At 36.7% G+C, this 26,096-nt stretch overlaps 1 protein-coding gene across 3 annotated transcripts in view; it reads right to left on the minus strand.

Annotated features, from left to right (window-relative positions):
- ntn4 (netrin 4) overlaps positions 1-26,096 on the minus strand; it is a 101,627-nt gene that overhangs the window by 10,986 nt on the left and 64,545 nt on the right. For all 3 annotated transcript variants that reach the window (XM_061983664.2, XM_061983662.2, XM_061983663.1), the window contains 2 exons: positions 20,045-20,171; positions 8,582-8,767 (listed from right to left, as the gene is read on the minus strand). In XM_061983664.2, the coding sequence (XP_061839648.1) occupies positions 8,582-8,767; positions 20,045-20,171 (313 nt within the window). The remainder of the gene's footprint in view (positions 1-8,581; positions 8,768-20,044; positions 20,172-26,096) is intronic.

Raw genomic sequence — 26,096 nt, forward strand, 5'->3', positions numbered from 1 at the left:
TTAAATGAAATAAACATTTGAATGCATCAGTCTGTGTGCAATGAATAAATATAATGTACAAGTTACACTTTTTGAATGCAATTACTGAAATAAATCAAGTTTTTCAAAATATTCAAATTTACTGGCTTTTACCTGTATATACATACACACATGTAAATGTACATATACATATATACACACATATATAAATATATATATATATATATATATATATATAAATATATATATATATATATATATATATATACATACACACATGTAAATGTACATATACATATATACACACACACATATATATATATATATATATATATATATATATATATATATATATATATACACACATGTAAATGTACATATACATATATACACACACACATATATATATATATATATATATATATATATATATATATATATATATATATATATATATATATACACACAGTATATTACATGTATTTTCCAGTGTAAAATGAGGCCTCAGTCAGACAAGTTCATCACACACCATGAACTCTGATAAGATAAAGTGTATCTACAGCAGCAATAAATTCATAAAGATTACACGTTGAGAGACAAAAACAAGGCTTGTGCGTGTCTGTGTGCTGTTGTTATAAAACTCAGCTGAAATAATAACTCCCATGAGGACAAGGAACCTGTGTGCACGGCAATATTTCCTTTTTATGAGGCCCCCCCGCAGCGTGTTATGATAAAAATGCTCCTCGACACGCAGGGAAATTCCAACAGTTTTACAAGCTGGGCTCTCACAGACTGGAGGACGGTCTGATACACCTGCTTAGTACTGTTTCTAATGGTGTGCTTATAGTCACAGGGCTGGTCTGAGGACTCAAATCAAAAGGGTGCGGCGACCATTGTGCTGTTTTTCACTTTGTATGAACCAGGGGTGTCCAAAATGCGGCCTAGGTACATTGGCCCGCTGAGGCAAACGCGTCCAAAACACACACAAACATGTCAGTTCACAAAAGGCGCAACAACGTCCAAAACACATACCAACACATGCAATGCGGGGGAAACACAACGGAAAGTTCGATAAAACTGGAAGTTAGCGTGCTACCAGGAAGTAAGCCCTGTAGACATCTTGAGCAGGGGTAAGACAAGAAATGCTCAGTCATTCACAAACAAGGATGGGGCGAGGGTCACCACTTTGTCAACAAATGCCTGAGCAAATTGTTTAAGAACAACATTTCTCAACCAGCTATTGCAAGGAATTTAGGGATTTCACCATCTACGCTCCGTAATATCATCAAAAGGTTCGAAGAATCTGGAGAAATCACTGCACGTAAGCCATGATATTACGGACCTTCGATCCCTCAAGTGGTACTGCATCAAAATGCGACATCAGTGTGTAAAGGATATCACCACATGGGCTCAGGAACACTTCAGAAAACCACTGTCAGTAACTACAGTTGGTCGCTACATCTGAATGTGCAAGTTAAAACTCTACTATGCAAAGCGAAAGCCATTTATCAACAACACCCAGAAACGCAGCTGGCTTCACTGGGCCCGAGCTCATCTAAGATGGACTGATGCAAAGTGGAAAAGTGTTCTGTGGTCTGACGAGTCCACATTTCAAATTGTTTTCGGAAACTGTGGACGTCGTGTCCTCCGGACCAAAGAGGAAAAGAACCATCCGGATTGTTCTAGGCGCAAAGTTCAAAAGCCAGCATGTGTGATGGTATGGGGGTGTGTGTGTGTGTATATATATATATATATATATATATATATATATATATATATATATATATATATATATATATATATATATATATATATATATATATATGTGTGGGGAAAAAAATCACAAGACTATTTCATCTCTACAGGCCTGTTTCATGAGGGGGGGTTCCCTCAATCATCAGGAGATTTTAATGGGAGCATTCACATACCATGGTTTATATAGGGCACAGAGTGGGTGGGCACAGGCTGGCGTAGGGGCGTGGTGATTGGCTCATGTGTTACCTAGGAGGTGTTTCCGTCTGTGGCGGCATGCTGTTACAATTTCGCTGCGCTTGGTGAGGGATGACAGGTCTGGACGGTAAATAATAAACAGTTTCTCTTTCAAGCATAGGTTGCATCTTTTATTACCACTATTGTAAGGTGTGCTGGATGCAAGAATTTGCCATGTTATTGAATATTCAACATTATTGTCTTTGAGGTCCCAAATGTGTTTGCTGAGTTCTGTGGTATTCCGCAGGTTTTGGTTCCTGAAAGAAGCCTTGTGATTGTTCCATCTGGTTTTGAATTCTCCCTCGGTTAATCCTACATATATGTCGGATGTGTTAATGTCCTTGCGTATTACCTTAGATTGGTAGACAACTGATGTTTGTAAGCACCCCCCGTTGAGAGGGCAATCAGGTTTCTTTCGACAGTTACAGCCTTTGTTGGTTTTGGAGTCGCTCTGTCCGGGGGCCGGCGGCTCATTTGCAATTGTTTTGTTGTGGTTTGAGATGATTTGTCGTATATTGTTCATACAGCTGTAGCTCAATTTAATGTTGTTCTTGTTGAATACTTTTCTTAGGGTGTTGTCTTTGGGAAAGTGTTTGTCAATCAGATTGAGGAATTTGTGTCCAATGTTAGTTGAGACGTTTTTGCTGTATGGGGGGTTGTACCAGATGATGTCGTTTCGTTTTCTGTTCTTTTTTGGCTGGTTTCCTGGCGTGGGTTCATAGGTGAGGGTGAAATTGTATCCGCTTTCATCAAGGGCTTTTTGGTACGGGGGGGTTGCTTGGTCAAATTCAGCTTTGCTAGATGACAGCATCGATAGCCTTTTATTAATTCCGGTAGGTATTCTTTTCGTGGTGGTGGGTGGGTGGTTGCTGTCATGGTGCACGTATTGGAGTGTTGTGTTGGGTTTCGTGAATGGTTGGTAGCTGTTATTTCTCAGGTTGAAAGTGACGTCAAGGAAGTTGACGGTTTGCTTGTTGGCTTCAATCGTGATCCGTAGGCCATTCTCTTTGAAAATTTGGCATATGCGCTTCTTGGTATTCTCGCTGCTCCTTGGCGAGGCGCGACACACTGCCAGTCCGTCATCACGGTAAATACCAAGGTTCAGATTGAGGCTAGCGAGCTGGGAGAGGAGGAAACTCCCAACGAGTTCACACGTTTCTGCTCCGTCAAAACTTCCCATAGTGACGTCAAATGTTGCATTGTTCTTTTTTTGCCATGGTGTACTGTTGTGGATGAGAATGGAGTTTTTTGCGTGGATGATGATGTTTCTTTCGTTGCCTGTGATTGAGTCGTAGTCTGAGGCGAAGTCTAGTGCTTGAGTCAGTAGGTCTTGCGTGATGGAAGGGTAAAATTCTTCGATATCAAAGGAGATAAGCATTTAAGTCCCATCTTAAAACTCATTTGTATACTCTAGCCTTTAAATAGCCCCCCTGTTAGATCAGTTGATCTGCCGTTTCTTTTCTTTTCTCCTCTGCTCCCCTTTTCCTTGAGGGGGGGGGGGGGGGGGGGGCACAGGTCCGGTGGCCATGGATGAAGTGCTGGCTGTCCAGAGTCGGGACCCGAGGTGGACCGCTCGCCTGTGCATCGGCTGGGAACATCTCTGCGCTGCTGACCCGTCTCCGCTCGGGATGGTGTCCTGCTGGCCCCACTATGGACTGGACTCTTACTATTATGTTGGATCCACTATGGACTGGACTCTCACAATATTATGTCAGACCCACTCGACATCCATTGCTTTCGGTCTCCCCCAGAGGGGGGGGGGTTACCCACATATGCGGTCCTCTCCAAGGTTTCTCATAGTCATTCACATCGACGTCCCACTGGGGTGAGTTTTTCCTTGCCCGTATGTGGGCTTTGTACCGAGGATGTCGTTGTGGCTTGTGCAGCCCTTTGAGACACTTGTGATTTAGGGCTATATAAATAAAGATTGATTGATTGATTGATTGATAAAGTTGTGCTGTTGTTTGTCTTGGATGTTGTTGAACCATTTGATTACTGCTGCTGTATTTCTCCATTGGTTGAGTGGTGTTTTGTCCTTGATTTTTGTGTTGACTCTGTCCAGGATTATTTTGCTGACATTTGCAACATTTGACGTCACTATGGGTCTCATCCACAACAGTACACCATGGCAAAAAAAGAACAATGCAACATTTGACGTCACTATGGGAAGTTTTGACGGAGCAGAAACGTGTGAACTCGTTGGGAGTTTCCTCCTCTCCCAGCTCGCTAGCCTCAATCTGAACCTTGGTATTTACCGTGATGACGGACTGGCAGTGTGTCACGCCTCGCCAAGGAGCAGCGAGAATACCAAGAAGCGCATATGCCAAATTTTCAAAGAGAACGGCCTACGGATCACGATTGAAGCCAACAAGCAAACCGTCAACTTCCTTGACATCACTTTCAACCTGAGAAATAACAGCTACCAACCATTCACGAAACCCAACACAACACTCCAATACGTGCACCATGACAGCAACCACCCACCCACCACCACGAAAAGAATACCTACCGGAATTAATAAAAGGCTATCGATGCTGTCATCTAGCAAAGCTGAATTTGACCAAGCAACCCCCCCGTACCAAAAAGCCCTTGATGAAAGCGGATACAATTTCACCCTCACCTATGAACCCACGCCAGGAAACCAGCCAAAAAAGAACAGAAAACGAAACGACATCATCTGGTACAACCCCCCATACAGCAAAAATGTCTCAACTAACATTGGAGACAAATTCCTCAATCTGATTGACAAACACTTTCCCAAAGACAACACCCTAAGAAAAGTATTCAACAAGAACAACATTAAATTGAGCTACAGCTGTATGAACAATATACGACAAATCATCTCAAACCACAACAAAACAATTGCAAATGAGCTGCCGGCCCCCGGACAGAGCGACTCCAAAACCAACAAAGGCTGTAACTGTCGAAAGAAACCCGATTGCCCTCTCAACGGGGGGTGCTTACAAACATCAGTTGTCTACCAATCTAAGGTAATACGCAAGGACATTAACACATCCGACACATATGTAGGATTAACCGAGGGAGAATTCAAAACCAGATGGAACAATCACAAGGCTTCTTTCAGGAACCAAAACCTGCGGAATACCACAGAACTCAGCAAACACATTTGGGACCTCAAAGACAATAATGTTGAATATTCAATAACATGGCAAATTCTTGCATCCAGCACACCTTACAATAGTGGTAATAAAAGATACAACCTATGCTTGAAAGAGAAACTGTTTATTATTTACCGTCCAGACCTGTCATCCCTCAACAAGCGCAGCGAAATTGTAACAGCATGCCGCCACAGACGGAAACACCTCCTAGGTAACACATGAGCCAATCACCACGCCCCTACACCAGCCTGTACCCACCCACTCTGTGCCCTATATAAACCATGGTATGTGAATGCTCCCATTAAAATCTCCTGATGATTGAGGGAACCCCCCCTCATGAAACAGGCCTGTAGAGATGAAATAGTCTTGTGATTTTTTCCCCCACACATACATATATTGCGCTCTACTACGGTATCGAGCACTATTTTTTGGATAACCTTATTAAGACATATATATATATATATATATATATATATATATATATATATATATATATATATATATATATATATATATATATATATATGTGGGACAGCATGGCGCAGTTGGGAGAGTGGCCATGCCAGTAACTTGAGAGTTCCTGGTTCAATCCCCACCTTCTACCAACCTCGTCACGTCTGTTGTGTCCTTGAGCAAGACACTTCACCCTTGCTCCTGAGTCCTGATGGGTGGTGGTTAGGGCCTTGCATGGCAGCTCCCACCATCAGTGTGTGTGTGAATGTGTGTGTGAATGGGTGAATGTGGAAACAGTGTCAAAGTGCTTTGAGTGTCTTGAAGGTAGAAAAGCGCTATACAAGTATAACCCATTTACCATTTATATATATATATATATATATTTGTGTATATTAAATTATAATATATATTATTATTATATATATTATATTATTATAGTATATATATATGTATAATATATATATATATATATTTGTGTATATTATATTATAATATATATTATTATTATATATATTATATTATTGTAGTATTTATGTATATATATATTACTATCATATATATTATTTGTAATATTATTATATAATATATATATATATCATATATATATATATATATATATATATATATATATAGAGTATATATACATATATATATATATATATATATATATATATATATAGAGTATATATACACATATATATATATATATATATATATATATATATATATATATATATATATATATATATATATATAAAATTTAATATTACAAGCGGGACAAACTTCACACGTGTTGATTACTGTTAGTTCACCTTAGGTTGCCATAGTGATGATTAAACATTTCAAAAACTGATTGTGAGAAATGTTTTTGAAAGGTCTGGTGCATTTTGACTGTTGTTTTAGACACACACACACACACACACACACACACACACACACACACACACACACACACACACACACACACACACACACACACACACACACACACACACACACACACACAGCAGCATACCTGCAGCACTGAGCTGACATCTGACAGATAATCACGGGGAGAATGTAGCCAGCGCTCCGTGTTTATAGATGACTATCTGCTGTTTACTTAGGACTCATCTCATCAGTGGAGGGCAGCACGCCGCTCAACTCGGCCCAGACACACACACACACACACACACACACACACACACACACACACACACACACACACACACACACACACACACACACACACACACACACACACACACACACACACACACACACACACACACACACATTCTCTGAGTCATCCACCCGAAACAGGGCGACAAGCAGAGACGGACAAGCGTGCGGACGTCTGAGTCAAGGCGAAGGTATGCCGCCATCTGATGATTAACTATGGCGTAAACCTTGAGACACGGCGTGGGCCGCCTGACGTGTCACACGCGCACACACACACACACACACCGCCAGGAATCGGTGTTATCCAGCACGTCCCGACTCGCCCCCTTCCTCATTCCTGGTGAGAAAGAAGTGCGGTGGCGGCGTGTTGAGGGATGTTCACGTACGATTACCACAAATAATGACTTATGCTCAAGTGCAGCAGAAACATCAAATAACACTTTGATACATTTTATACATTAAAGACGCTTAAAGCAGTCCAATGTACAATAGGTCTGGATTAGGCTTGTACTAGTATAGTACTGCGATACTAATGAATCATGTTCGGTACTATACCGCCTCTAAAAAGTACCGGTCCACCACCCCCCGCCTCCCTGTCGTCGTCACTGCGTGTCATTGCTGGTTTTACGAGCAGAGGAGCATGTTCGGCAGCGCACACACACAGAGTACTTACAGTGTGTAGACAGAAAAGGGAGAACGGACGCATTTAGGCTTAAAAAGTAAAGATAAAGGTGAAGTTATAATACTGAAACACCCTCAGGAAGAGCTGCTTTAAGACATCGGCTAACATCCATCCATAGTCTGCAGTGATGTAGCTACTTCTAAATCACTAATCCTTGTCTCCATGGCGACAAATAAAGTACATTTCTTACAAGTCACTGCAGGACGAGGAATAGCTAAACATGCTTCACTACACACCGTAGGAGGATACAATAGCTCGCCGGCGTCACAATGTAAACAAACGCCATGGGTGGATCTACACCTGACATCCACTGTAATGATACCAAGTACAGGAGCGTATCTAGTCGATACTACTATGATTAGATTGTTTAGCATCACAGAATTCTTTTCGTTTTTAAAAAAAAAAATTAATACTATATTTATAAACTCAGGAAATACGTCCCTGGACTTAAATTATGACCAATGTATGATCCTGTAACTACTTGGTATCGGATCGATACCTAAATGTGTGGTATCATCCAAAACTAATGTAAAGTATCAAAGAAGAGAAGAATAAGTGATTATTACATTTTAACAGAAGTGTAGATAGAACATGTTAAAACAGAAAATAAGCAGATATTAACAGTAAATGAACAAGTAAGATTAATAATCAATTTTTACAGTTTGTCCCTCATAATGTGTACAAAATAATAAGTGTATAAATGACACAATATGTTACTGCATAGACTAATTAGGAGTCTTTGTTTGTTTACTTACTACTAAAAGACAAGTTGTCTAGAATGTTCACGATTTAATTTAAGGACTAAATTACAATAATAAACATATGTTTCATGTACCCTAATATTTTTTGTTCAAATAAAGCCAATAATGACATTTTTTTTATTTAAAAAAGTATTGAAAAGTATCGAAACACATTTTGGTAGCGGTACCAAAATATTGGTATCGGGACAAACTCTACCCCCTAGTGGCTGTGAATGGCATAGAAGTGCTATCATCTTGCAGGGCTGTGACATCGTCACCTTTCTAACCATGACCTTTCACCTTCTTGCTCAGCATTCACAAACACAGCAAGAAAATGAGGTGTCTAATCCCTTTTTAATGAAATGTCGTGTGTGTGTGTGTGTGTGTGTGTGTGTGTGTGTGTGTGTGTGTGTGTGTGTGTGTGTGTGTGTGTGTGTGTGTGTGTGTGTGTGTCTTACGCTTGCAGGAGTCGGGGGCGTTGTGCGCTCGCCAGGGGTCCCTGTAGAAGCCGGCCTTGCAGCTCTGACACTGGCGCCCCTCGGTGTTGTGCAGACAGTCGCACACGCCGCCGCTGCGCTGGCCAGACTCCCGCCACGCCGACCAATCGAAGCGGCAGCTGTGAGCGTGCCCGTTACACTTGCACCCTGGGACAGGAGAACAACGGCGAGGTCACATGACGACTGCCTTCCACTCTAAATCCAGCACACCCGCCCAGGTCTCCCAGTCAAAAAACATTGACTGTGGCTGTAGGCAACCTCATGATGTACTTGTTATTGCCTCCACCAGCTGTATGGTCAGCGTTGTCTCGCTCTGTATGCGCTGTAAAATGTTGCTGTACTTACATGCCGTCCTCTTGACAGGCCTCGCGTTTGTGCAGCCTACCAATATGGCCGCCGCACACATGCAAATTAAGTTAAAATGAACGGTATATTTTAATTTTAATATCATTTGAAAGTATTTGAAAGCGGTATAGTTGTCACTGTACAACACAGCAGCAGCAACACAACCAATGTTGGAATAGCGCTAAGAAGCTAACCCTTTTTTTTCACATTTTCTTGGAATCAGACCAGATTTTCAATATCGTACCCGTATTTTTCGGACTATAAGTCGCAGTTTTTCATAGTTTGGCCGGGCTCCAGTGCGACTTATATATGTTTTTTTCCTTCTTTGTTATGCATTTTCGGCAGGTGCGACTTATACTCCGGTGCGACTTATACTCCAAAAAATACGGTAGATGGAATTTTTTGTTTCGACTGTCATCTGCAGTCTTATTGCACTCTTCTCGAAACTAAATATTCCATCTAATATACCGAAAATCTGGTCTGATTACAAGAAAAAAAAGAAAAAAAAAGTTAGCTTCTTAGCACTATTCCAACATTGGTTGTGTTGCTGCTGCTGTGTTGTACAGTGACAACTATACCACTTTCAATTTTTTTTAAAAAAGCTAACCTTTTTTTCTTCTTCTTGTAATCAGACCATATTTTCGGTATACCAGATGGAATTTTTAGTTTTGACTGTCATGTGCAGTCTTCTTGCAAAAAAAGAACAAACTTTTTTTTCCTTTTTTCTTTTTTTTTCTTCTTGTAATCAGACCATATTTTTGGTATATTAGATGGAATTTGTTGTTTCGACTGTCATCTGCAATAAGACTGCAGATGACAGTCGAAACAAAAAATTCCATCTAATATACTAAAATCTGGTCTGATTACAAGAAAATTTAAAAAAAAGGAAAAAGAAAAGGTTAGCTTCTTAGTGCTATTCCAACATTGGTTGTGTTGCTGCTGCTGTGTTGTACAGTGACAACTATACCGCTTTCAAATACTTTCAAATATTAAAATTAACAGTATTTTTTTAATTGGTAAAAAAAAAAAAAAAACTACAACAAAAAAGAAGCTAAAAAAAAAGATATTAAAATTAACAGTATTTTTTTAATTGGTTAAAAAATAAAATAAATAAAATAAAAAATTACAACAAAAAAGAAGCTAACCTTCTTCTTTTTTTTTTCTTCTCTGCAGTCTAATTGCACTCTTCTGCAGATGACAGGCGAAACAACAAATTCCATCTAATATACTTAAAATCTGGTCTGATTACAAGAAAATTGAAAAAAAAGAAAAGAAAAGAAGGTTAGCTTCTTAGCGCTATTCCAACATTGGTTGTGTTGCTGCTGCTGTGTTGTACAGCGACAACTATACCGCTTTCAAATACTTTTAAATTATATTAAAATTAACAGTATTTTTTTAATTGGTCAAAAAAAAAAGAAAAAAAAAGAAAAAACTTTTTATATATTTTTGGTATATTAGATGGAATTTTTTGTTTCGACTGTCATCTGCAGTCTTCTTGCAATCTTCTGCAGATGACAGTCGAAACACAAAATTCCATCTAATATACTAAAATCTGATTTGATTACAAGAAAATTTGAAGAAAAAAAGGGTTAGCTTCTTAGCGCTATTCCAACATTGGTTGTGTTGCTGCTGCTGTGTTGTACAGTGACAACTATACCGCTTTCAAATACTTTCAAATTATATTAAAATTAACAGGTTTTTTTTTAATGGTAAAAAAAAATAATTAAAAAAAAACGTTTTATTTATTTTTTTTAAATTTTCTTGTAATCAGGCCATATTTTTGGTATATTAGATGGATGTTGTTGTTTCGACTGTCATGTGCAAGAAGACTGCAGATGACAGTCGAAACAAAAAATTCCATCTAATATACCTAAAAACTGGTTTGATTACAAGAACATTTTGAAAAAAAAAGAATGTTAGCTTCTTAGCGCTATTACAACATTGGTTGTGTTGCAAATACTTTCAAATGATAACCAATTTAAAAAATACTGTTAATTTTAATATCATTTGAAAGTATTTGAAAAGGGTATAGTTGTCACTGTACAACACAGCAGCAGCAACACAACCAATGTTGTGTTGCTGCTGGTATGGTCTAATTATGAGAAGAAGAAAAAAAGAGAGAGAAAAAAAAGAAGAAGGTTAGCTTCTTTTTTGTTGTAATTTTTTTTTTTTTTTTTTTTTTTTTTTTTAACCAATTAAAAAAATGCTGTTAATTTTAATATAATTTTAATATAATTTGAAAGTATTTGAAAGCGGTATAGTTGTCACTGTAAAACACAGCAGCAGCAACACAACTAATGTTGGAATAGCGCTAAGAAGCTAACTTTTTTTTTTTTCTTTTTTAATTTTCTTGTAATCAGACCAGATTTTCAGTATATTAGATGGATTTTTTTGTTTCGACTGTCATCTGCAGTCTTATTGCACATGACAGTCGAAACAACAAATTCCATCTAATATACCGAAAATATGGTCTGATTACAAGAAAATGTTGAAAAAAAAAGAAAGAAAAAAAGAAGGTTAGTTTCTTAGCGCTATTCCAACATTGGTTGTGTTGCTGCTGCTGTGTTGTACAGTGACAACTATACCGCTTTCAAATACTTTCAAATTATATTAAAATTAACAGGTTTTTTTTAATGGTAAAAAAGAATAATAATTAAAAAAAAGAATAATTTAAAAAAAAAAAAAGCTTTTTTATTTTTTTATTTTTATTATTTTTATTGTAATCAGACCATATTTTCGGTATATTAGATAGAATTTTTTGTTTCGACTGTCATCTGCAGTCTTCATGCACTCTTCTGCAGATGACAGTCGAAACAAAAAATTCCATCTAATATATCGAAAATCTGGTCTGAATACAAGAAAATAAAAAATAAAAAAAAATAAAAAAAAGGGTTAGCTTCTTAGTGCTATTCCAACATTGGTTGTGTTGCTGCTGCTGTGTTGTACAGTGACAACTATACCGCTTTCAAATACTTTCAAATTATATTAAAATTAACAGGTTTTTTTTTAATGGTAAAAAATAATAATAATTAAAAAAAAGAATAATTAAAAAAAAAAAAAAGCTAACCTTTTTTCTTTTTTTTATTATTATTATTTTTATTGTAATCAGACCATATTTTCGGTATATTAGATATAATTTTTTGTTTCGACTGTCATCTGCAGTCTTCATGCACTCTTCTGCAGATGACAGTCGAAACAAAAAATTCCATCTAATATATCGAAAATCTGGTCTGAATACAAGAAAAAAAAAAAAAAGGGTTAGCTTCTTAGCGCTATTCCAACATTGGTTGTGTTGCTGCTGCTGTATTGTACAGTGGCAACTATACCGCTTTCAAATACTTTCAAATGATATTAAAATTAACAGCATTTTTTTAATTGGTTAAAAAAAAAAAAAAAAAAAAATTACAACAAAAAAGAAGCTAACCTTCTTCTTTTTTCTCTTTTTTCTTCTTCTTGTAATCAGACCATATTTTTGGTATATCAGATGGAATTTGTTGTTTCGACTGTCATCTGCAGTCTTCTTGCACTCTTCTGCAGATGAAAGTCGAAACAAAAAATTCCATCTAATATACTGAAAATCTGATCTGATTACAAGAAAATTTGAAAAAAAAAAAAAAAAAAAGGTTAGCTTCTTAGCGCTATTCCAACATTGGTTGTGTTGCTGCTGCGGTGTTGTACAGTGACAACTATACCGCTTACAAATACTTTCAAATTATATTAAAATGAACAGTATTTTTTTTAAATTGGTTTAAAAAAATTTAAAAAATAAAACCTCTTTATGTATTTATTTATGTATTTATTTATTTTTTTCTTTTCTTGTAATCAGACCATATTTTCGGTATATTAGATGGAATTTGTCGTTTCGACTGTTATGTGCAATAAGACTGCAGATGACAGTCGAAACAAAAAATTCCATCTACTATACCAAAAAACTGGTATGATTACAAGAAAATGTTGAAAAAAAAAAAAAGAATAAAAAAAGAATGTTAGCTTCTTAGCGCTATTACAACATTGGTTGTGTTGCAAATACTTTCAAATGATCCATCCATTTTCTACCGCTTATTCCCTTTGGGGTCGCGGGGGGCGCTGGAGCCTATCTCAGCTACAATCGGGCGGAAGGCGGGGTACACCCTGGACAAGTCGCCACCTCATCGCAGGGCCACTTTCAAATGATAACCAATTAAAAAAATACTGTTAATTTTAATATCATTTGAAAGTATTTGAAAGCGGTACAGTTGTCACTGTACAACACAGCAGCAGTAACACAACCAGTGTTGGAATAGCGCTAAGAAGCTAACTTTTTTTTTTTTTCTTTTTTAATTTTCTTGTAATCAGACCAGATTTTCAGTATATTAGATGGAAGTTTTTGTTTCGACTGTCATCTGCAGTCTTATTGCACATGACAGTCGAAACAACAAATTCCATCTAATATACCAAAAATATGGTCTGATTACAAGAAAATGTTGAAAAAAAAGAAAGAAAAAAAGAAGGTTAGCTTCTTAGCGCTATTCCAACATTGGTTGTGTTGCTGCTGCTGTGTTGTACAGTGACAACTATACCGCTTTCAAATACTTTCAAATTATATTAAAATTAACAGGTTTTTTTTAATGGTAAAAAAGAATAATAATTAAAAAAAAGAATTAAAAAAAAAAAAAAGCTAACCTTTTTTCTTTTTTTAATTATTATTATTTTTATTGTAATCAGACCATATTTTCGGTATATTAGATGGAATTTTTTGTTTCGACTGTCATCTTCAGTCTTTTTGCACTCTTCTGCAGATGACAGTCAAAACAAAAAATTCCATCTAATATACCGAAAATATGGTCTGATTACAATAAAAATAATAATGATAAAAAAAGGTTAGCTTCTCAGCACTATTACAACATTGGTTGTGTTGCTGCTGCTGTGTTGTACAGTGACAACTATACCGCTTTCAAATACTTTCAAATGATAGCCAGTTAAAAAAATAATGTTAATTTGAATAGGTGCATGTGTGCGGCGGCCATATTGGCAGGCTCCACATTAAAATTAACAGTATTTTTTTAATTGGTAAAAAAAAAAACAACAACAACAAAAAAAACTACAACAAAAAAGAAGCTAACCTTTTTCTTTTTTTTCTTTTCTTTCTTGTAATCAGACCATATTTTCGGTATATTAGATGGAATTTGTTGTTTCGACTGTCATGTGCAAGAAGACTGCAGATGACAGTCGAAACAAAAAATTCCATCTAATATACCGAAAATATGATCCGATTACAAGAAGAAAAGAAAAAAAAAAGATATTGAAATCAACAGTATTTTTTTAATTGGTTAAAAATTAACATAAATAAAATAAAAAATTACAACAAAAAAGAAGCTAACCTTCTTCTTTGTTTTTCTTCTCTGCAGTCTAATTGCACTCTTCTGCAGATGACAGGCGAAACAACAAATTCCATCTAATATACTGAAAATCTGATCTGATTACAACAAAATTTGAAAAAAAAAAAAAAAAAAAAAAAAAGTTAGCTTCTTAGTGCTATTCCAACATTGGTTGTGTTGCGGCTGCTGTGTTGTACAGTGACAACTATACCGCTTTCAAATACTTTCAAATGATAGCCAGTTTAAAAAATACTGTTAATTTGAATAGGTGCATGTGTGCGGCGGCCATATTGGCAGGCTCCACATTAAAATTAACAGTATTTTTTTAATTGGTAAAAAAAAAAAAAACTACAACAAAAAAGAAGCTAACCTTTTTCTTTTCTTTTTTTTCTTTCTTGTAATCAGACCATATTTTTGGTATATTAGATGGAATTTGTTGTTTCGACTGTCATGTGCAAGAAGACTGCAGATGACAGTCGAAACAAAAAATTCCATCTGATATACCGAAAATATGATCCGATTACAAGAAGAAAAGAAAAGAAAAAAGATATTGAAATTAACAGTATTTTTTTAATTGGTTAAAAATTAACATAAATAAAATAAAAAATTACAACAAAAAAGAAGCTAACCTTCTTTTTTTTTTTTCTTCTCTGCAGTCTAATTGCACTCTTCTGAAGATGACAGGCGAAACAACAAATTCCATCTAATATACCGAAAATCTGGTCTGATTACAGGAAAATTCAAAAAAAAAAAAAAAAAGAAGGTTAGCTTCTTAGCGCTATTCCAACATTGGTTGTGTTGCTGCTGCTGTGTTGTACAGTGACAACTATACCGCTTTCAAATACTTTCAAATGATATTAAAATTAACAGTATTTTCTTAATTGGTTAAAAAAAAAAAGAAAAAAAAAGCTAAACTTTATTTTATTTTTTTTTTTTTATTGTAATCAGACCATATTTTGGGTATATTAGATGGAATTTGTTGTTTCGACTGTCATGTGCAAGAAGACTGCAGATGGCAGTCGAAACAACAAATTCCATCTAATATACCAAAAATATGGTCTGATTACAAGAAAATGTTGAAAAAAAAGAAAGAAAAAAAGAAGGTTAGCTTCTTAGCGCTATTCCAACATTGGTTGTGTTGCTGCTGCTGTGTTGTACAGTGACAACTATACCGCTTTCAAATACTTTCAAATTATATTAAAATTAACAGGTTTTTTTTAATGGTAAAAAAGAATAATAATTAAAAAAAAGAATTAAAAAAAAAAAAAAAGCTAACCTTTTTTCTTTTTTTAATTATTATTATTTTTATTGTAATCAGACCATATTTTCGGTATATTAGATGGAATTTTTTGTTTCGACTGTCATCTTCAGTCTTTTTGCACTCTTCTGCAGATGACAGTCAAAACAAAAAATTCCATCTAATATACCGAAAATATGGTCTGATTACAATAAAAATAATAATGATAAAAAAAGGTTAGCTTCTCAGCACTATTACAACATTGGTTGTGTTGCTGCTGCTGTGTTGTACAGTGACAACTATACCGCTTTCAAATACTTTCAAATGATAGCCAGTTAAAAAAATAATGTTAATTTGAATAGGTGCATGTGTGCGGCGGCCATATTGGCAGGCTCCACATTAAAATTAACAGTATTTTTTTAATTGGTAAAAAAAAAAACAACAACAAAAAAAAAAACTACAACAAAAAAGAAGCTAACCTTTTTCTTTTTTTTCTTTTCTTTCTTGTAATCAGACCATATTTTCGGTATATTAGATGGAATTTGTTGTTTCGACTGTCATGTGCAAGAAGACTGCAGATGACAGTCGAAACAAAAAATTCCATCTAATATACCGAAAATATGATCCGATTACAAGAAGAAAAGAAAAAAAAAAAGATATTGAAATCAACAGTATTTTTTTAATTGGTTAAAAATTAACATAAATAAAATAAAAAATTACAACAAAAAAGAAGCTAACCTTCTTCTTTGTTTTTCTTCTCTGCAGTCTAATTGCACTCTTCTGCAGATGACAGGCGAAACAACAAATTCCATCTAATATACTGAAAATCTGATCTGATTACAACAAAATTTGAAAAAAAAAAAAAAAAAAAAAAAAAAGTTAGCTTCTTAGTGCTATTCCAACATTGGTTGTGTTGCGGCTGCTGTGTTGTACAGTGACAACTATACCGCTTTCAAATACTTTCAAATGATAGCCAGTTTAAAAAATACTGTTAATTTGAATAGGTGCATGTGTGCGGCGGCCATATTGGCAGGCTCCACATTAAAATTAACAGTATTTTTTTAATTGGTTAAAAAAAAAAAAACTACAACAAAAAAGAAGCTAACCTTTTTCTTTTCTTTTTTTTCTTTCTTGTAATCAGACCATATTTTTGGTATATTAGATGGAATTTGTTGTTTCGACTGTCATGTGCAAGAAGACTGCAGATGACAGTCGAAACAAAAAATTCCATCTGATATACCGAAAATATGATCCGATTACAAGAAGAAAAGAAAAGAAAAAAGATATTGAAATTAACAGTATTTTTTTAATTGGTTAAAAATTAACATAAATAAAATAAAAAATTACAACAAAAAAGAAGCTAACCTTCTTTTTTTTTTTTCTTCTCTGCAGTCTAATTGCACTCTTCTGAAGATGACAGGCGAAACAACAAATTCCATCTAATATACCGAAAATCTGGTCTGATTACAGGAAAATTCAAAAAAAAAAAAAAAAGGTTAGCTTCTTAGCGCTATTCCAACATTGGTTGTGTTGCTGCTGCTGTGTTGTACAGTGACAACTATACCGCTTTCAAATACTTTCAAATGATATTAAAATTAACAGTATTTTCTTAATTGGTTAAAAAAAAAAAGAAAAAAAAAGCTAAACTTTATTTTTTTATTTTTTTTTTATTGTAATCAGACCATATTTTGGGTATATTAGATGGAATTTGTTGTTTCGACTGTCATGTGCAAGAAGACTGCAGATGGCAGTCGAAACAAAAAATTCCATCTAATATACCCAAAATCTGGTCTGATTACAAGAAAATTTGAAAAAAAAAAGAAAAAAAAAAGGTTAGCTTCTTAGTGCTATTCCAACATTGGTTGTGTTGCTGCTGCTGTGTTGTACAGTGACAACTATACCGCTTTCAAATACTTTTAAATGATATTAAAATTAACAGTAATTTTTAATTGGTAAAAAAAAAAAAAAAAAAGAGCAAACTTTTTTTTCCTTTTTTCTTTTTCTTCTTCTTGTAATCAGACCATATTTTCGGTATATCAGATGGAATTTTTAGTTTCGACTGTCATCTGCAGTCTTCTTGCACTCTTCTGCAGATGACAATCGAAACAAAAAAATCCATCTAATATACTAAAATCTGATTTGATTACAAGAAAATTTGAAAAAAATAAATAAATAAATAAATAAATAAGGTTAGCTTCTTAGTGCTATTCCAACATTGGTTGTGTTGCTGCTGCTGTGTTGTACAGTGACAACTATACCGCTTTCAAATACTTTCAAATTATATTAAAATGAACAGTATTTTTTTTAATTGGTTTAAAAAATAAATAAAAATAAAACCTTTGTATTTATTTATTTTTTATTTTCTTGTAATCAGGCCATATTTTCGGTATATTAGATGGATGTTGTTGTTTCGACTGTCATGTGCAGTCTTCTTGCACTCTTCTGCAGATGACAGTCGAAACAAAAAATTCCATCTAATATACCTAAAAACTGGTATGATTACAAGAACATTTTGAAAAAAAAAAAGAATGTTAGCTTCTTAGCACTATTACAACATTGGTTGTGTTGCAAATACTTTCAAATGATAACCAATTTAAAAAATACTGTTCATTTTAATATCATTTGAAAGTATTTGAAAAGGGTATAGTTATCACTGTACAACACAGCAGCAGCAACACAACCAATGTTGTGTTGCTGCTGGTATGGTCTAATTATGAGAAAAAGAAAAAAAGAGAGAAAAAAAAGAAGAAGGTTAGCTTCTTTTTTGTTGTAATTTTTTTTCCTTTTTTTTTTTAACCAATTAAAAAAATGCTGTTAATTTTAATATCATTTGAAAGTATTTGAAAGCGGTATAGTTGTCACTGTACAACACAGCAGCAGTAACACAACCAATGTTGGAATAGCGCTAAGAAGCTAACTTTTTTTTTTTTTTTTTTTTTTTTAAATTTTCTTGTAATCAGACCATATTTTCAGTATATTAGATGGAATTTTTTGTTTCGACTGTCATCTGCAGTCTTATTGCACATGACAGTCGAAACAACAAATTCCATCTAATATACCGAAAATATGGTCTGATTACAAGAAAATGTTGAAAAAAAAAGAAAGAAAAAAAGAAGGTTAGCTTCTTAGCGCTATTCCAACATTGGTTGTGTTGCTGCTGCTGTGTTGTACAGTGACAACTATACCGCTTTCAAATACTTTCAAATGATATTAAAATTAACAGGGTTTTTTTTAATGGTAAAAAAGAATAATAATTAAAAAAAAGAATAATTAAAAAAAAAAAAAAAAGCTAAGCTTTTTTCTTTTTTTAATTATTATTATTTTTATTGTAATCAGACCATATTTTCGGTATATTAGATGGAATTTTTTGTTTCGACTGTCATCTGCAGTCTTTTTGCACTCTTCTGCAGATGACAGTCGAAACAAAAAATTCCATCTAATATACTGAAAATATGGTCTGATTACAATAAAAATAATAATGATAAAAAAAGGTTAGCTTCTCAGCGCTATTACAACATTGGTTGTGTTGCTGCTGCTGTGTTGTACAGTGACAACTATACCGTTTGCAAATAATTTCAAATTATATTAAAATTAACAGTAGTTTTTTAATTGGTAAAAAAATAAAAAAATAAAAATTAATTAATAAAAAAAAAAAAGAAGCTAACCTTTTTTTTTTTTCTTTCTTTTTTTTTCTTGTAATCATACCATATTTTCGGTATATTAGATAGAATTTTTTGTTTCAACTGTCATGTGCAGTCTTCATGCACTCTTCTGCAGATGACAGTCGAAACAAAAAATTCCATCTAATATATCGAAAATCTGGTCTGAATACCAGAAAATTAAAAAAGAAAGAAAAAAAAAAGGTTAGCTTCTTAGTGCTATTCCAACATTGGTTGTGTTGCTGCTGCTGTGTTGTACAGTGACAACTATACCGCTTTCAAATACTTTCAAATGATATTAAAATTAATAGTATTTTTTTAATTGGTTAAAAAAAAAAAAAAAAATTACAACAAAAAAGAAGCTAACCTTCTTTTTTTCCTCTCTTTTTTTTTTTTTTCTTGTAATCAGACCATATTTTCGGTATATTAGATGGAATTTGTTGTTTCGACTGTCATGTGCAGTCTTCTTGCACTCTTCTGCAGATGAAAGTCGAAACAACAAATTCCATCTAATATACTGAAAATATGGTCTGATTACAAGAAAATTTGAAAAAAAAAAAAAAAAAGTTAGCTTCTTAGCGCTATTCCAATATTGGTTGTGTTGCTGCTGCTGTGTTGTACAGTGACAACTATACCGCTTTCAAATACTTTCAAATGATAGCCAGTTAAAAAAATAATGTTAATTTGAATAGGTGCATGTGTGCGGCGGCCATATTGGCAGGCTCCACAAAGGCCCGTCAAGAGGCCGGCGGTCCAGCCTGTGGTCTGCTGTTGTCCCCGCGTTACATAACAACATGCACAGGCGGCGTACTCGGCGCACACTCACTGCGGCACTCGTGCGGCGCCCCCGTCAGGCCGTCGGCGGGCTGCCAGGGTCGGTCGTGGTAGAGCGGGGCGCAGCGCTCGCAGTGCTCGCCGGCCGTGTTGTGTCTGCACACACACTTCCCGTGGACCTGCCGCACATCAGACAAGGTCGTTAGTGACGCGCTTGACAAGTCTTCTCCAGGGAACATCCTCGCCGTCTGGCCCGTGTGTGTGTGTGTGTGTGTGTGTGTGCATGAGAAGAGTGCAAGTATGCAGCACTGAGAGCACAATAACAATCTCCTTGTCATTCCTGAAAGCTGGAATGCTATGTATGCTGGATAATGATTGAATGGGGGCTGGGGGGGGGCAAGGCATCTGAGGAAGCTCTTTATTTGTTTGCATTACAGCGTGATATGTGGGACACACAGTTACACAACACACACACACACACACACACACACACACACACACACACACACAGATGGACGCTACATGTGTACAAAAAGTATGTTTGCTAAACTTCAACATTGTTTCCCACGGTGTGTGTGTGTGTGTGTGTGTGTGTGTGTGTGTGTGTACTTGTATTTCTACCCTTCTTGAGACATCAACAAGGGTTAGGGTTAGGACCGAAATCGTGGTCCCAATTCACGGAAAACCATTGCATCTACAAACCCCGTTTCCATATGAGTTGGGAAATTGTGTTAGATGTAAATATAAACGGAATACAATGATTTGCAAATCATTTTCAATCCATATTCAGTTGAATATGCTACAAAGACAACATATTTGATGTTCAAACTGATTTTTTTGCAAATAATCATTAACTTTAGAATTTGATGGCAGCAACACGTGACAAAGAAGTTGGGAAAGGTGGCAATAAATACTGATAAAGTTGAGGAATGCTCATCAAACACTTATTTGGAACATCCCACAGGTGTGCAGGCTAATTGGGAACAGGTGGGTGCCATGATTGGGTATAAAAACAGCTTCCCAAAAAATGCTCAGTCTTTCACAAACAAGGATGGGGCGAGGGTCACCACTTTGTCAACAAATGCGTGAGCAAATTGTTGAACAGTTTAAGAAAAACCTTTCACAACCAGCTATTGCAAGGAATTTAGGGATTTCACCATCTACGCTCCGTAATATCATCAAAGGGTTCAGAGAATCTGGAGAAATCACTGCACGTAAGCAGCTAAGCCCGTGACCTTCGATCCCTAAGGCTGTACTGCATCAACAAGCAACATCAGTGTGTAAAGGATATCACCACATGGGCTCGGGAACACTTCAGAAAACCACTGTCACTAAATACAGTTGGTCGCTACATCTGTAAGTGCAAGTTAAAGCTCTACTATGCAAAGCCAAAGCCATTTATCAACAACACCCAGAAACGCCGCCGGCTTCTCTGGGCCTGAGCTCATCCAAGATGGACTCATGCAAAGTGGAAAAGTGTTCTGTGGTCTGACGAGTCCACATTTCAAATTGTTTTTGGAAATATTCGACATCGTGTCATCCGGACCAAAGGGGAAGCAAACCATCCAGACTGTTATCGACACAAAGTGTAAAAGGCAGCATCTGTGATGGTATGGGGGTGCATTAGTGCCCAAGGCATGGGTAACTTATTCATCTGTGAAGGCACCATTAATGCTGAAAGGTACATACAGGTTTTGGAACAACATATGCTGCCATCTAAGCGCCGTTTTCTTCATGGACGCCCCTGCTTATTTCAGCAAGACAATGCCAAGCCACATTCAGCACGTGTTACAACAGCGTGGCTTCGTAAAAAAAGAGTGCGGGTACTTTCCTGGCCCGCCTGCAGTCCAGACCTGTCTCCCATCGAAAATGTGTGGCGCATTATGAAGCGTAAAATACGACAGCGAAGACCCCGGACTGTTGAACGACTGAAGCTCTACATAAAACAAGAATGGGAAATAATTCCACTTTCAAAGCTTCAACAATTATTTTCCTCAGTTCCCAATCGTTTATTGAGTGTTGTTAAAAGGAAAGGCCATGTAACACAGTGGTGAACATGCCCTTTCTCAACTACTTTGGCATGTGTTGCAGCCATGAAATTCTAAGTTAATTATTATTTGCAAAAACTATATAAAGTTTATGAGTTTGAACATCAAATATCTTGTTTTTGTGGCATATTCAATTGAATATGGGTTGAAAAGGATTTGCAAATCATTGTATTTCGTTTATATTTACATCTAACACAATTTCCCAACTCATATGGAAACAGGGTTTGTAATAGAGAGCCAAATAATAGAGTCTGTGAACATTGCTCCAAAGTCAGGATTTTTTATTGTTTTTATTTAAAGGCCTACTGAAAGCCACTACTACCGACCACGCAGTCTGATAGTTTATATATCAATGATGAAATCTTAACATTGCAACACATGCCAATACAGCCGGGTTAGCTTACTAAAGTGCAATTTTAAATTTCACGCGAAATATCCTGCTGAAAACGTCTCGGTATGATGACGCCTGCGCATGACGTCACGGATTGTGGAGGACATTTTGGGACAGCATGGTGGCCAGCTATTAAGTCGTCTGTTTTCATCGCAAAATTCCACAGTATTCTGGACATCTGTGTTGGTGAATCTTTTGCAATTTGTTCAATGAACAATGGAGACAGCAAAGAAGAAAGCTGTAGGTGGGAAGCGGTGTATTGCGGCAGGTGTTGTGCCGGATAACGCACCCCCGCCGTAGAATGCACCCCTTGACTGTTGTGCCGGATTACACAGCCGGTGTTTCATTGTTTACATTCCCGGAAGATGACAGTCAATCTTTACCATTGGCCTGTGGAGAACTGGGACAACAGAGACTCTTACCAGGAGGACTTTGAGTTGGATGCGCAGACGCGGTACCGTGAGTACGCATGCAGCTGCGGCTTCCAAACATTTGATCGCTTGCCCGTACGTGCGTGCCGCTATGTGCATGTCACGTACGTAACTTTGGGGAAATATATGTGCTGTATGAACTTTGGGGAGGTGAACGGTACTTTGGGCTGTGGGATTGAGTGTGTTGTGCAGGTGTTTGAGTTGTATTGGCGGGTTATATGGACGGGAGGGGGGAGGTGTTTGTTATGCGGGATTAATTTGTGGCATATTAAATATAAGCTTGGTTGGGTTGTGGCTAATAGAATATATATATGTCTTGTGTTTATTTACTGTTTTAGTCATCTTCCCTATCTGAATCGCTCCCACTGCCCTCTAGTCCTTCACTCTCACTTTCCTCATCCACAAATCTTTCATCCTCGCTCAAATTAATGGGGAAATCATCGCTTTCTGGGTCCGAATCACTCTCGCTGCTGTTGGCCATGATTGTAAACAATGTGCAGATGTGAGGAGCTCCACAACCTGTGACGTCACGCTACTCGTCTGCTACTTCCGGTACAGGCAAGGCTTTTTTTATCAGCGACCAAAAGTTGCGAACTTTATCGTCGATGTTCTCTACTAAATCCTTTCAGCAAAAATATGGCAATATCTCGAAATGATCAAGTATGACACATAGAATGGACCTGCTAGCTCCGTTTAAATAAGGAAATCGCATTTCAGTAGGCCTTTAATGTGCACACAAAAGTAAACATTGACAGGTGCAAAGGCAGCAATATACACTACATTGCCAAAAGTATTTGGCCACTTGCCTTGACTCACATATGAACTTGAGGTGCCATCCCATTCCTAACCCATAGGGTTCAATATTTAAGTTAAAAAGTTAAAGTACCAATGATTGTCACACACACACTAGGTGTGGCGAAATTATTCTCTGCATTTGACCCATCACCTTTGATCACCCCCCTGGGAGGTGAGGGGAGCAGTGAGCAGCAGCGGTGGCCGCGCCCTGGAATCTTTTTTTTTTTTTTTTTTGTGGTGATTTAACCCCCAATTCCAACCCTTGATGCTGAGTGCCAAGCAGGGAGGTAATATACTTGGACTCATTGTGCACTCTTGTTTGTCACCATAGCAACCCATTAGTTTTCACCTGCCCTCACGACTCACGCACCTGTCTTTAATCATGTCACTATTATTTAAACCCATTGTTGCCAGGAAGTCTCCCTAGCGACATCATACCCCTGTCACACACTGTTTACCTCTGCGTACTTCATGCCCTGTCCAAGTAAGTTTTTTCGATTCATGCCACAGTTAGCGACTTTTGTTCATGTCCTTAGTTTTTTGCCCACGTGCAAGTATTGGTTTCATTTGTCAAGTTTGTACTTCCGCCTTGTGCGCACCTTTAGTTTGTTCTTTTTGAGTGTTAAAATTAAATATGTCTTCACCTTCACGCCATGTCTGGTCGAAATCATTTGCACCACGGGAGAACAAATCACGCCATAGTCCAAGTCCTGACAAATATCAGAAATGATCGGTATCGTTCTTTTTATTATCGGTATCGTTTTTGTTTTTGTTTTTTTTTGTTGCTTTTTTTTAATTAAATCAACATAAAAAACACAAGATACACTTACAATTAGTGCACCAACCCAAAAAACCTCCCTCCCCCATTTACACTCATTCACACAAAAGGGTTGTTTCTTTCTGTTATTGATATTCTGGTTCCTACATTATATATCAATATATATCAATACAGTCTGCAAGGGATACAGTCCGTAAGCACAAATGATTGTGCGTGCTGCATAATAAAGAAGGAAAAAAACATATATAAGTCGCACTGGAGTATAAGTCGCATTTTTTGGGGAAATGTATTTGATAAAAGCCAACACCAAGAATAGACATTTGAAAGGCAATTTAAAATAAATCAAGAATAGTGAACAACAGGCTGAATAAGTGTACGTTATATGAGGCATAAATAACCAACTGGTATGTTAACGTAACATATTATGGTAAGAGTCATTCAAATAACTATAACATATAGAACATGCTATACGTTTACCAAACAATCTGTCACTCCTAATCGCTAAATCCCATGAAATCTTATACGTCTAGTCCAGGGGTCGGCAACCCGCGGCTCCGGAGCCGCATGCGGCTCTTTGATCTCTCTGATGCGGCTCAGCAGCTTACTTGCTGAACCCCCCAATTTTACCGTGAGTCCCCCGGATATCAATGCCTCTCGCAGAAAACTCCCGGGATTTTCATTCACCGATTTTCACTCTTACAGCTTTAATAAAGGCGTGCCATGATGGTACAACATTTAGTGCCCTCTACAATATGTATTAATAGCGTGCCAGCACAACACTTGTTATACATTAACCGTCTTTTGCTTGCATACGTACGCGACAGCAAGGCATACTTTATCAACAGCCACACAGGTTACACTGACGGTGACCATATAAAACAACTTTAACACTCTTACTAATAATGCGCCACACTTTGAACCAAAACCAAACAAGAATGACAAACACATTTCGGGAGAACATCTGCACCTTAACACAACATAAACACAACAGAACAAACACCCAGAATCCCATGCAGCCCTGACTCTTCCGGGCTACATTATACACCCCTGCTACCACCAAACCCCGCCCCCACCCCAACCCTGCTCCCTCACACATCACCCCCCACTCCCTCCCCTCTGTGCGTCAGTTGAGGTGGGCGGGGTTTGGTAGCGGGTGTATAATGTATCCCGGAAGAGTTAGGGCTGCATGGGATTCTGGGTATTTGTCTTGTTGTGTTTATGTTGTGTTACTGTGCAGATGTTCTCCCGAAATGTGTTTGACATTCTTGTTTGGTGTGGGTTCACAGTGTGGCGCATTATTAGTAAGAGTGTTATAGTTTTCTTTTATACCGCCACCGTCAGTGTAACCTGTGTGGTTGTTGACCAAGTATGCCTTGCTGTCATCTACGTGAGCAAGCGAAAACACCATACAACATGTGGCTGATCAGGCACGCTGGTAGTATTTGGTGTAAATGCTGTACCAGCACGGCACTCATGACGCTGGCAAGCGCCATTCATTCAAAACCCGCGTGCCGCACCAGCTTTCAAATTCCATATAGAGGTGTGGTCAGCGTGTCTGAGACCCCTGGTTTTTACATAGCTCAAAGCAAAAAGAAAACTTTGTATGTAGTGTTATTTCATTTAAAATTTCAAAAAAATTTTGCGGCTCCCATTGTTTTCTA

This window comes from Nerophis lumbriciformis, linkage group LG25 (genome assembly GCF_033978685.3).
Source record: "Nerophis lumbriciformis linkage group LG25, RoL_Nlum_v2.1, whole genome shotgun sequence".
Taxonomy (NCBI): Eukaryota; Metazoa; Chordata; class Actinopteri; order Syngnathiformes; family Syngnathidae; genus Nerophis; species Nerophis lumbriciformis.